At 53.4% G+C, this 13,336-nt stretch overlaps 1 protein-coding gene across 1 annotated transcript; it reads left to right on the plus strand.

Annotated features, from left to right (window-relative positions):
- The first annotated feature begins 7,671 nt into the window (after positions 1–7,671).
- FEZF1 (FEZ family zinc finger 1) lies at positions 7,672–13,046 on the plus strand. Its single transcript, XM_058190533.1, has 6 exons — positions 7,672–7,921; positions 8,686–8,832; positions 8,952–9,769; positions 9,854–9,988; positions 10,913–11,045; positions 12,739–13,046. Exons 1-6 carry the CDS (start codon positions 7,672–7,674, stop codon positions 13,044–13,046), a joined length of 1,791 nt encoding a protein of 596 aa, XP_058046516.1.
- The last annotated feature ends 290 nt before the right edge of the window (positions 13,047–13,336 follow it).

A 13,336-nucleotide genomic window follows, 5' to 3' on the forward strand; every position in this document is an offset into this window, starting at 1 on the left:
CCCCAGCCAGCTTTGCTGGCTGGGGAATTCTGGGAATTGAAGTTCGCCAGGCTTCAAGTTGCCAAACTTGGAGACTCCTGAACTAAACTAAAACAGCTCTGTGAAAAGTACATGGAAGTTATAAAGTAGCAAAGGCACTTTTAAAAGTACTTTTAAGGCAACACATCATTGCCAAGCACTGGTCAGATTGGCTGGTGCTGAAAAGAGCTCAACTCTAATTCTTAGGATTTTAGCCTACTCTTCCCTACATTCATCCTTCTAAATTTACCAAGGTTGAAAAACATTGATTTAGGTGAAACCCAGGAAAGGCCGGCAGTTGGGAGGTGGGGCATCGTCTGTCATGAAATTATTAGCAGAGAACTAACAGACTTGAAGAGTGGTAGCTCCATGTGATACCCTGAACAATTTTTAATTTGTCCCCCTTTTCTATTCCGAATAAGAAGTGTGTTTAAAAGAAAAAGAAAAGAAAGGGGGACAGGCTAAATAGAGGAGGTTAAACAGGAATAATGGGATGTCCATCCCAAGAGATTTTAAAACTGCCCCTTCAAAAACAGTCCTCTGTCCCCTTCTGGAAAGGAGAGGCAAGGGTTAGCACTGCAGCCTTAAGAGATACAGGGGTAGTTCAAATCTCTCTTAATTTCTAGCCTTCACCCCATTCAAACTCCCCACCCTCTTTGGTTACCTTCTCCGAGTTTCCCCATCCCAAACCAGTTCCTTTACTGGGCTTTGAAACGGGACTCGTTTAAAGACAAGCCAACCACGAAATAACGGGAGGATCAGCCAAGTAACTCATGCCCACGCAGAAGTCCTCGCTTTCTCTCTCTCTCTCTCTCTCTCTCTCTCTCTCTCTCTCTCTCTCTCAAGACAGGCTCCAACCTCCCGAGATTCCTCAGAAGAGGGCCTCTCCTCCGAGCTCCAATTGCTTCCACCGCTCTGGTATTCAAAGCACCAGATGAAACCCCGAGTTCAGGGTGCAAAGGTGACTCTCAGCCAGCGTGGGAGTCTCTGGCAAGGGCAGCAAGCACTGCCTGACAGACAGGAGCCAGTCAGCCTTGGCAGGAGCTGAGCCACTAAACACAAGAGTCCCAATCAGAGGATGCTGCTAATAAACCGCTATAAACAAGACCTGTCAGCCAACCAGTCCCACCCATCCTCAACGAATGGCATCGTTCACCCGATACAACTGGGGGGCGGGATGGGCGTGGCCAGAAGGCGTGACTCAAAGAGACCAGCTCTCTTTCCCGTCTTGAACCTCGCGTTGTTGGCTGGGATGGTGGGAGTTGCATTGCGTTACATTAGGTTGGCAAAAGGCCACCGAAGACCCGCGACTCCCTAGGGCCCTGTCGACTGCTTCAGCCTCTGCTTTGCAAGCTCGCCCTGGGCTGAATTCCTCCCACCCCAAGTGCCAGGCTGGACCAAGCAATGATTTTACTACGTCCGATGTTTATAGTCGTAGTCGTAGACCCAATAGAAGAGTTTTTCTGGGAATCTTGAGTGCTCTCTAAACTTGGTAGTTTGCTTGCGGACCGGGAGTGAAATCCAGCAGATTCTGGAGAACCGGCAGAGGAAATTTTGAGCAGTTCGGGAGAACCGGCAAATATCACCTCTGGCTGGCCCCAGAGTGGGAATGGAGATTTTGCAGTATCCTTCCCCTGCTACGCCCACCAAGCCACACCTGGCCCACAGAACCGGTAGTAAAAAAATTTGAATTTCACCACGGTTGCAGACGCTTCAGTACCCAAGTAGCTGACATCATCAGCGTTGACGTTAGCTAGTTGGGTATTCTGATTATACAGGAAGGTAGCTGCGGACTTGATTTAAAGCAACTACTATCGAATGTCAAGAAGGGACGGTCGAAATCATCAAGATGGCAGCCTTGAGGGAGTGAGCGAAGCGCCTAAAAAACTGGCGGGCCCCGTTTCCAACTTTGGGCTATCCTGAGAAACCGGGGTTCATATCAAAGCTTTGTAGCCAGGCGCGCCCACCCTGGGCTTTGGAATCGGAACTGGCGGGGGCTGAAGGAGGCAATTCTCAAAGTGGAGCCCTGGACGCTCTTTGAGCTGGGTTGTTTTCGTGCAGGCATTTCATTACCTGGCTAGGTAACCTCTTCAGTGCTCTGAGCCTGAAAACTTCAGCTCTGGAGAACGAAAAGAACCAAGCGCAGAGAGCACCAAGGACTCCACAGTTCAACCCTGAGCTTAACGATGTTCTCTTCTATTGAAATTCTCCGAGTGGCTGGCACGAGCAGGAGGCACACTTCAATCTAAAGAAAGCGCTGAGCTGACCATTCCAGGCTCCCTAGGTGGTTTTGCCAATACCTGCAGGACAGACCAGCATCCTTGGAAAGAACGCGATATTTGATGGCGAACCCCAATTTTAACACTGTTTAAATACATGTTATTAAATGTTTTAATAACGATTGTTTGCCTCCCCTGATGTCTCCATAAGGACGGTGTGGGCACATTGGCGCATGTATGTAGGAGCTGCTTTTAGCATATAGAGTCCCGTGCAAATTAACAAAACACTCGGAACCTAATTATTGCGGTATATAAGCCCGCCGCTGACGGTTTGTTCAGTGATCCCTGATTCCACAAACTAGCTTTGCTAAAAGGTAAACTTGGCCCGATGTTACTGGGCCTTCCCTCGGTAGCTTTATAGAGGCAACATCTGCAAAGCACTTTGGCTCAGTTGAATCGGGGTCTGGGGATCTTTCAGCGCCCCTTCCTCTCCAGATCAAAGTTTACCCTTTCTGTGAGAAGGCGGCTCGTTTTAGGGCCGTCAGAAGCAAGAGGGGCCTCCCACCTTCCAGAGGCGTCTCACTTCTGCAACCTCAGCGCACGGACAAAATTGGAAATCGCCGGCTACGAGTTTCAATTCCGTAATCAGCGCGTTTTGGAGCGAGTTTGTCCGGATTTTCTGTCCTGTTTCTCTCCCCCTCGCCACCCCTTTCCTTGACTTGATTATGATTTTCGGATAACTTTAGTGGTCTTAGAAGGCTGGTTTAAGGGCTACTTCCGATTGCCCTGCGGGGCCAAAGGAGCGGAGGGTGGGGGGAGGCTGGCAGGTCGCGACGCCGCTGCGAGAGCAACAGCCGTCGGAGAAGGCGCGCCAGGCGCCCCGTTGCTCGCTTAGATCAACGGTTCCTGCTGAAAGTGCGGGACGCGCTGCGCAAAGCCCCGCCGAGGGCCAGGAGAAGCAGAGGCCCGGAGGGGGAAGGGGCGAGAATCCCGGGGCTCTTCTGGAGCTTTTGAAAGACAGGCGCTCGTCTTCGCCCAAGGCTGCTTTTTCTGCTCCTGGCCAAGCCTGAACCCTCCTCGCCTTCCCAGCCTGAGCCGGGGAGGCGGGGATTCCGGGCAGATTCAAGGCCACCAAGGCTGCCGAGCAGGAAAGCGGCGCTGGTTTCACGCCGGTTCTTTGTATGGAGTTCTGGGGTTGCTTTCCCCCTTAAAGCATTTGCTAGCCCCGGAACGCCTAAAACCGTGACCGACAAACGAGCCACCAACTGGACGCCCGAGATCCTTTCCTGGCCAGCCTGCCGCCCTCTTCGCCCGACCGCTTGGAAGAACTCGTGGCGCGTGGAAAGTCCCCGCGCGCCTTCTGGAGGCGGCTGGCAGCACGTGGGAAGGGGCGGCTTCGCGGTCTTCGGCACTTGGCCGTCGGAAGAGGTCAAGGTCAGATCTACCCCGGGAAGAGAACAGGGGAGATTACGCGCTGCTTTTCCGGCCAAGAGTCTTTAAAGCCGGTAGCGACAAGGCAGCTGCGCAGCGGGCCGCCTCGACCTCTTGCGAGGGAGAGCAGGCGAACAACGCGGGAATGAGTGAGAAAGAGCGAAGGGAGCAGAGCGACCGTGGCGTGGAGCTCTCTCCGCCGCTGAATCCCGACGGGAGGAGATGGGCCTGTAAGGGAGAAGGATCTGTATTCTAGTCCAGGAATGGAAGACGCGGTCCGAGACTAGCGGGAAAGATAGGGGGCGGTTGGGGCGCTAGTAATCTTGAGAAACGGGACCACGGCCGAAAGTGGGATTGACTTCCCGGATGGAAGAGGACGGCGGTTCTATGCCTACTTTCCTGGGAAGAAATCTCATTGAGCTAATCTCATTCCACTCATTGAGTGGAAGAGAGTAGGAACAGGAACAACAACAACAACAACAGCTTTCCCAAAAAACTTAGCTTTACAGAACTTCCTTTCATTTTCCCCCGCAACACACATACCATATGCCCTATCTGAGCAATCGGGGTACTTCAGTTTGGAGTAAGGCACCGGGTTAGAAACCGGGAGGCTGAGTTCAAGTCCCAGCTTAAGCATTAAAGCTAGCCCGGATGACTCTGGATCAGTCAGTCGCAGGAAGAAGAAGGAGGAAGAAGGCGTATTAGATAGGTTCACCTTGAGTTACTTATAAAAAAAATAAAGTTGAAATAAACGAACTAAAATAAAACATAAATATGGTGACCTAGAAGTTTTGCGTCCATTAATTTGGATGTGTTCAGCCATCTAGAGCAGGGGTCTCCAACCCTGGCAACTTTAAGTCTGGAAGACTTCAACTCCCAGAATTTCCCAGACAACTTTGCTGGCTGGGGAATTCTGGGAGTTGAAGTCCTCCAGGCTTAAAGTTGCCAAGGTTGGAGACCCCTGCTCTAGAGTGCTGGTATTGCCCTAAGACTGAAGCTCTTCTGCTGCCTATTCCAAAGTGATACCCAAACACGGCACATGTCCACAAGAAACCCCTTCCTGGGATACTTCAGGAAAACATCGTTTCTTTCAAAGAGCTATCTACAGGTTCAATGTGTCAAATGAGGGCTCCTCCCCCGTTTGATTGGCATGAAATGATTGGTGAATTGGCAGAAAGAGAAACTTTTCAGTTCGAAGCAGAAATGGAATTTGCCTCCGGTTGGAAATTTAACTGTAGCTCTCTGTGATCGGTTTTCCTAACCAGAGTCTGCACAATCATCTTGATTGCACCTACTTACAGCACAAGTGCATCTTTTTGCCTCCTGCCACGCTATTCCCGTGGCATTCCCTGTATCACATCCAGTACCCCGGGATGGAGAGCATGTTTAAGTTACCCTTAGATATATAAAAGTTAAAAGGTTGCTTCCCCCTCCCACTCCCCAACCTTCCCATCACTATTTCGCAGCACCAACATGTCCAAAAGCTCTGAACCTTTGTCACTCCTCACCTTGAAAGTCAGCCACCTGGAGCTACAGAGGTGGGAGAGATCACCAATGGGTGTGGTCAGTGTTAGTTTAGCTTTCTATTGAATCAAGGATGGGAATCATAGCATTTGGCTCCAAAGCAAATGAGGATGTTTTGCATCACAAAGTCACAGTTTTAGATTTAGGGTCATAGCTTTTGCTATCTCTTTCACTTGAACTCTAATTTCCCCACAGCCCACAAATCCCAGAAGAGCTCCTTTAAGTCAGGGGTCTTCAACCTTGTCAACTTTAAGACTTGTGGACTTCAACTCCCAGAGTTCCTCAGCTAGCAAAGCATTCCTCAAAGCTGGCTGAGGAACTCTGGGAGTTGAAGTCCACAAGTCTTAAAGTTGACAAGGTTGGAGACCCCTGTTCTAAGGTACAACACTTAAAGATAGTCATTAAGTCATTTACTCATGATTATTTGAATGCTAGTTTACTGATTCGGTTCATCTAATATTTTGGGTTGGACACCCAATGAACCATGAATTAACATCACTGAGCCAAGTTTGCTAAAAGATCATAGCCTGTGTCCTACTGTGACTGCCCTTGATTGGAATGCAAACTTTTCCTTTGTTTGGAGACAGTGCATGGATCCCACCATAGGTGAGATGAAAGACACTTAATTTAGGCTCTGGAGCACAACTCTAAGTATGGTTCTCCTTGGTGCATCCCTCTGAAAACGACGAGCCTACTTGGTTAGTGTTTGCTGGGGAGCAGCAAAGGCTTTTCAGGCCTGTGAGTCTGCCAAACTGTGAGCAGAGCAGCCATTCAAAGTTTCTTTTGATCCCAAGCTGCTTTCTCCCCCTCCCCAAGCAAAGCTCTTTGCCTTTACACTTCTCAAAGCTTTTCAATGGGGACAAACCCCTCTGACACTCTCAGCAATTCTTCTATAGGACACAAGAGCAAGTGTATTGAATTGAGTGCAATTTCTGTTTTAAAGAAACCCTGCATAGATCCCAACACTCATCACCTGATCTCGAAGAGGCAGTTTAGGCCTTCTGTTTCATGTGGGAAAAGGTGAGATCTGCCCTGTCTAAGCTTGGCAGGAGTGGAGGCTGTCTCAGATTTCTATGGGTTGGGCTGGGCTGCGCCTACTTCTCTGCCCCAACGGCTGTCCCCCTAGTTGCCTCTTTGATGCGCAAAGGTGAGCCAGGGGAGAGGGAGGTTGGTGGCTTCCCCTTAGGCATTTTCTGACAGGGTCGCAGAGCTAGTAAATCGACTTTGAGAAGGGATTATTCATGCTCCGCACAGGGTTGGTTCCTTTCCTGTCTGAGAAGGGGTGGGGGGGAAGCCGAGCTCTTAAAGGACTGGGAAACAGGTCAGTCTGAAGGCGTTAAGGAGGCGCAGACTTGGACAGCTCCGCAAATAGTTACCGTGGGAGGCTGGGAGAGCGGCTGCGGCTGACGCTTGGTCCTAACGTAGGCGCTTCAGGCTGCCTTCGCCACGGTGCCACCCAAGCACGTTTTGTGCTAAGCAAGAACCGGGTCTCGGTTCAGTCTGTCCGAGGTCGCATTGCGCTGTGTGCCAGGCGCTGTACAGGTAGAAGTGCTTGGCCCGCAATCGATGTCCCTGCCCCGCTCTCCGCCCCGTCCCCGCCTTGTTGCATCGAGGTGCTTGAAGAGGGAATGCGACCCCTCTGGAGAGGGTGGAAATTATAGGTTAGCACCAACCAACCAACCCACCTGCTAGAGAGAAGAGCTCCCATTAACCATCCCGCGGTGGAGACGCCCGTTAGGAGGTCGAAGTACAAGGAAAGGGTGGCAAAGCACGTCCTAAAAAGGTGGGCGGGGCAGAAGAGAGCGCGGTGCGGAAGAGCACATTCTGATGAGGGAGAGGGGCCCGACAATACGGGGGGGGGTGTCGTCGATATGACACACTAATTTTGAGCATCGACAGTTTCTCCTGTGGTTGCATTAAAAGGTATAAATAGTAACAACCGCCCAATGTACCACGGAACCTGGTCTTCCCGCGAAGCGTTTTTGTTTTTGTTTTTAATTCTCTGTTTTGGGCCAAAAGGACTCTTGCGGTCTGTTAATTTTTCTTTCCCTGCAGTTCGGAGGGGCCTTTTCCTCTTGGCCCTTGGCCTCTCCTTGCAGCAGGTTAATGTAGTTCTTGGCCTGGGCTGCGTGAAGGGCCAGGAGGCGCTAAGAGGGGCTGATCGGAACCGAAAGGCTGCCACTCAGCCTGTCTCAAAGGGCCCAGGAGCAGCCTAGCAACACGCATCAAGAAGACGTCTCGGGGCCAGTCCCTGGGATGGAGGGATGGATCTTCGGCACCCTCCACCACCGCTTTCTGTGTGACTGAAAGACCAGAATCAGCTCAGACTGGGGAAAGGAAGCAGAAATCCTATTGAGAACGGTCGCTTCGACTTCTTTTACAAGAAATCCGGGCGTTTCCAGGATCCAGGACGTGCGAATAGAGAAGACGGATCGAATCCCGATCAACAGACCAAGCGGGGGTCAAGGCACCGCCAAATATGCGGAGACCCAGATCAGACAACCGTCGTCGCTACCGAGAAGCGCAGCAAGAGGAACAGTCCCTTCGGACCTCTCCCACTGAGGTTAAGGGGGTTCGGCACGGGGAGTCCGATTCCTCGTGGGTGGAATGCCCGGTGGGGCCCAGCAGCGCCAGCTCCTCGCTTCACCCGTCTCTGTTTCTACAGAGCCGAGCCAGCCAGGCAACCGCCGCCTCGGGGGTCTCGCTGGAGCGCTACGGGAAGCGAGCGGGCGAGTCAGCAAGGGAGCAGCGCAGCAGCTAAGCCCTGTTCCCAGGTGCGCCCGGCCTGAAAGGGACAGCGAGCGGGCAACGCAACTTTCTGCTCGCTCCTTGGTCAGCTCTGCTTAGAAACCCACGCCCGTCCGTCACGGGACCGCTCCAGACGCTGAACGGGTCGCGAGAGCCCTTGGTCTTTTGATGGGGGAGGGGGAGGAGGATTACCAGTAGTGGGTGGAGGGAGGGGGGCTGGGACTTCGATTGATCTTAGCAAGAAGAGGCAATTGGAGGAGAGGCGAGGTGAGGGGGATCCAGAGCAGGGGCGATCTAGAGGGAGGGAGGGGGCGGGCGAGACGAACCCCCCTTCTCTTTGGGAGGAGGGCAGAGGGAGGCGCAGGCACCAATGAAAAGGAGCCACTGGCTCTCCGAGGTGGTAGGGAAGGGGGACTCAACTTCTCTCCACCCCCCCTTCCTCCCGGTGCCTGTTGGACGCGAATTGAGCAATTATCTAGTTTACCTTCCCTTCTTGGAAGTTAGCGATTGGCGGGATCGTGGCTGCTGCTATTGACCCAACACTTTCCATCGAGCGGGGGCTTGTGGGGGGGGAGGAACCGTCAGAGACACTGCCGAGGAAGAGGAGGAGGGGAATGCCAGCATCCCCCGCCAAGGAAGCACACCGGCGGCGGCGATGGGCCGGCGCGAGTCCATCGGGACGGGCAGGCGGCGTTCGCTGGCTGTCGGGATGGAGACCTTGCCGGAGCTCTTGCTGGTCCCGCAGGCGATGAAGACGCGGAGGGCGCCGGTGGCGGCAGCGTCCTCGGAGGGCTTGAGGTCGGGTTCCAGAGTGGCGGTGGCGGCGGTGGCGGCAGCGGCGCGAGGCTCCCTGTTTGTCGAGCTGTGACCGGGCGCAGCGGGGCCAAAGCATCCCGAACTGCGCTGACCCAAGCCAGACGCCGGCCATGGACAAGAGCCGGCAGCAGCAGCAGCAGCTCCCCCCGACGGCGGCCAAGAGCCTCGCTGTCGCGCGGGGCAACATGCTGAACGCGCCCAAGCCCCTGGCCTTCTCCATCGAGCGCATCATGGCCAGGTCGGGCCCCGAACCCCAAGCCGTGCCGCTGCTACCCCACTTCATGCAAGGGGGAGGCGGGACCCCCAAAGCGGCTGCAGCCACGGCGGCGGAGCACCTGAAGCCGCAGCAGCAGCCGCAGCAGCAGCCGGCGTTCAGCCTGGGGCCCTCCATCCCCTGCATGATCCCCTTCGTGCCGCTGGCTTACGAGCCCTTCGCCAAGGTGGGATCCGAGCCCAGGAAGCCCCCCCTGGAGCCGCCTTCCTCTTCTTCCTCCGCCTCGTCCGCTCTGAGCTGCGCGCTCAGCCTCAAGCCCCAGGCCGCCGAGCCGTCGCTCAGCTTGCAGCAGCAGCCGCCCCACTACAAACTGGTTCGGCCGCGGGTGATCAAGCACTCCTCCTTCCACGCCCTGGGCGCCCTGAGCTACTTCAGCCGGGCGGCAGAGCCGCAGCCGCCGGGCCTGAGCCTGCACCCGGTGGCTTCCTATTTCCTGGGCTCGTCGCTGCCGGCGCCTGCCTTGCAAGACTCGACGGCGCCCAAGTCCTACCTGGCCGAGCGCAACAAGCTCCAGGCACTGCCGTCCGGACCGGAGAAATACTCCCAGGCTGCCTTCAAGGACCTAGCACAGGCTCAGCTGCACAACGCCGCCGCCGCCGCCGCTGCAGCAGCCGCCGCCGCCGCCGCGGCTCATCTCCTATCTTCGGAGAAGCTGCCCTTCAAAGGGGTGTCGGCCGACTTCAGCCGCGGCTCGCCCAGCGCCAAGCCCAAGGTCTTCACCTGCGAGGTCTGCGGCAAGGCAAGTGACCCTCGTGGGAGGCCCCCTCCTCCCTCCCCCGTCCGGAGACCGCCCCGTCTAATCGCGCCTGGTTCTCTCTTGCAGGTCTTCAACGCGCACTACAACCTGACGCGCCACATGCCGGTGCACACGGGCGCCCGGCCCTTCATCTGCAAGGTCTGCGGGAAGGGATTCCGCCAGGCCAGCACCCTCTGCCGCCACAAGATCATCCACACCCAGGTAGCGCTCCCGTCTCGGCTCCTGTCCGTAGCCTCTTTGGCGGGGTCGGGTTTTCTACCTGGCTCACGGCGGTCTCAGAGGGGTCCCGGTGAGCCCATGACCCCAATATTCCCCTCGCCTGGCCAAGGTCCAGACCCTCCGGCTGTGAGGCAGGATTCGCCGCCTTTCCTGTCCTTTATTCCCCGTCGGGGTTCTGGAGGCTCCCCCACTTTTCTTTCTCTCTCTCTGTCCCGCGATGCTCCCCTCGCCTAAAACAAAATGAGAAAGAGAGACGAGGCGAGGAGGTGTATAGTGGCGAAGGAACGGGGGCTCTCGTGTCTTGCTTCGTTTTCCCTCGTTCTCACCCTTTCTCTGGGAAAGTGTCCCCAAACTCTCGGCCTCGTCCGAAATAAGGGCCTTGGTTTGCGCAACCGATTCGTTGTGGTCGCTTTTGGGAAACCTGCTCCGTATTTCTCTTAATGTGTGTTGTGGGAACTAAACTAAACACGCTATGGGTTGTGTGTGGCTGGCAGATCCTGTGAATTGTGCTTCTAACAATCTGGTTTAGGTTTTGAGAGTGTTGTGTGAAGCAGACTCTACGTCGGACAGCGCGTCCTTAAATCCATTTTAGTCTCATAACCTCTCGAGGGCTCGACTCGGCTCTTGGTCCCTCGAGAGATCCCCAGCACGCCCCGAGTGCGCCGAGGCCACCGATTTTCCCCTTCGGAGCCAGCCCCGTCTCCTCTCCTCCCCTTTGCTCCCCTTTCAGGAGGGTGGGGCCCCGTTCAATGAGCCTTTGGGATAGGCGACCAACGGCTGGATTCGAGCCTGTGGTTGTTGCTCTTTCCAGCCGTGGGATGACCAGGCTCCCGTGAGGCCCACTTTGCTCTCAAGCGCTCTGATCTAATCGTGGATCTGCCTTAGATGTTGTTTTTCTCCCCGCAGGAAAAGCCCCATAAGTGCAACCAGTGCGGGAAAGCGTTTAACCGGAGTTCCACGCTAAACACCCACACGCGGATCCACGCGGGCTACAAACCTTTCGTCTGCGAGTTCTGCGGAAAAGGCTTTCACCAAAAAGGTAAAAGCAGAGCGCCGAGAATAGAGGGCCGAACACGGACCGGCTCTGAGTTATCGCTGCAAAACGGAGCCTGCAGCTGGAACGGGAAGTGATGGTGGGGGGCTTCTGCCGGTTTGTTTCTAGTGGGTGGCCTGACTAGCAGCAGATTCTTGCCCTAAAACTACAATTCCCAGCCGCGGACCTGGAATTCAGCGCGTCTAATTTTGGAGAAGGGTAATTGAGAAATGGCACTCTGAGAATGTAAATGCAAAAAAAAAAATGCATATATTTGAAAATACTGTATATGAAATTGTAAATGTAAAAATATAGTTTTTACGTTCGTTTCCCAGATGTGGGAAACCGTTACCATCCATTTCTGCATGAAACCGAGGAAGTTTTTCCTTATATCTAAACTCTTTTAAGGTTTTTTGTTTTTGTTTTGTTTATGTATTTAATCCGGCGGGTAGTTAAGAAATTTATTTGATTTGTAAATGTTAAGCATGATTGCGAGAGGAATTCCACGGGTAAAAAATCAGTGAACAAAAGAATGCTTACTTAAAAATAAATTCCACCATTGAGCACAAACTTCAAAATTACCGGGCTTTTCGTGCCGCAGTCTGAGAAATGTATTCTCATCCCTTTGTGAGAAAGCAAAAAATCGATTTTCCTATTCAGAAATGTCTAAAATTACAGCCTAAGGTTGCCTTTTTTTCAGCTACTGAAGAATAATTCAAAAGTGAATGGGATTTATTCCCCGCAGAGCAAAGTTACATTTAGAGGCTGTGCCAATTCAGAAAATTACTCCTCCTGCTCTTTTTTAACTCCTCCATTTCTTCTGAGAAAAATATCCGTTGCCGTTTTAACTGGATCTGTGAAGAATTGTAGCTAAAATCCTAAAACCAGATTTATCGGTTTGGGATTAAACCCCATTGTTTACAACGGCTCTGTAAACATGTAGCTATTTTCCCTGGAAAGTTTTATAGTCCACTTTTCGGAACTTCGTTCTGACAAAAGCTAATTTATTTCTTTACTGCCAGATAAGACAAAACGTCTCTGTGCATCCTTGCACCCCTGATTTAACAGGGGATAAAATTGTTAAATTTTGTTGGCTTGATTCCGCTGGTGTGGGTTGGTATTTCAGAAATGGGATCCTAAGGAAAACGGATTTCAACTGATCTACCTTGGGGATCCCACAAAAATCTATTTAGTGATTAGACCCAAGACTTCGGGAGATTCCAGTTTGGGCTTTTGAGTTTGGGTTCCAGTTGATCATGGTGAAATTCTGTTCCGTTGTGGCGAAGTTTTCTGTTCAAATAGTTGCAGGCAAACCACAGAAGCCCAACTTAAGTATTTGTTACCAGGGAAACCAGCAGGCAGGGCATGAAGTGCAGCAGGTTGTGTGAATGCTGGTTGTTAACGCGGATCTGGACTTCGAAAGCTGGCTAAGATACGAGTTGCAGATCCGTGAAAGAAGGTAACCGAGCCGAGTTACAGAATCCCCGTTTTAGTTTTAGTTTTATTTTATTATTATACTTCATCTCAATCATCCAAATGTTTAGACCGGATTGGGTATTTTTATTCATCTCCTCCCACGGGCCTAGCACGGGAAGAATCGGAAGGCTGATAGTATTAAAGGCTGTACGCTACTTCACGTAAAGCTTGGCTTTTGTAATTGACCGATGGTGATTTTGCATTATGATGATTATTATTATAGGGAACTACAAGAACCATAAACTGACCCACAGCGGTGAGAAGCAGTTCAAGTGCACCATTTGCAACAAGGCCTTCCACCAGGTCTACAACCTGACCTTCCACATGCACACCCACAACGACAAGAAGCCCTTCACCTGCCCCACCTGCGGGAAAGGCTTTTGCCGGAACTTTGACCTCAAGAAACACGTCCGCAAACTGCACGACAGCGGCGGGGGTGGGGGTGGAGGCGCCTCTCTGGGGCTCCCGCGCGGCGGCGGCGGCGGCAGCGACCCCGACCTACCGCCGCCGCCGCTGCTTCACCGCCCCTGAAGCCCCCTGGGCGCGCCCTTCCTCCCCGGCTGCGCTCCCCCACCCCCGGCCTCTCGCACTCGCTCCTGAGGAAGCCGCGCTGGTGCTGGCAGAAGCAGCGGGACTCCGTGAACTTTGGCTCCTTGGTTGCTGCCAGGGGGAGCAAAAAGACTGCAACCGCCGCCGCCCCCATTTGTCGGAGGGCGATGCTCCGGGCATGTATTTATTGAGCCTTGCCAGATTCAAGCCGCGGCCCACTTTGTAACCCGGAGGCCTTGGCGGTCTCTCTCTCTCGGTTGTTCCTGCATGTG

The sequence above is a fragment of the Ahaetulla prasina genome, chromosome 7 (assembly GCF_028640845.1).
Source record: "Ahaetulla prasina isolate Xishuangbanna chromosome 7, ASM2864084v1, whole genome shotgun sequence".
Taxonomy (NCBI): Eukaryota; Metazoa; Chordata; class Lepidosauria; order Squamata; family Colubridae; genus Ahaetulla; species Ahaetulla prasina.

Coding starts and splice junctions, on each gene's coding strand:
- FEZF1 (XM_058190533.1), top strand. CDS start 7,672: ATGCGGAGACCCAGATCAGACAACCGTCGTCGCTACCGAGAAGCGCAG. Junction 8,833..8,951: donor GCGCAGCGGGGCCAAAGCAT/CCCGAACTGCGC, acceptor ACATGCTGAACG/CGCCCAAGCCCCTGGCCTTC. Junction 11,046..12,738: donor AAAAGGCTTTCACCAAAAAG/GTAAAAGCAGAG, acceptor TTATTATTATAG/GGAACTACAAGAACCATAAA.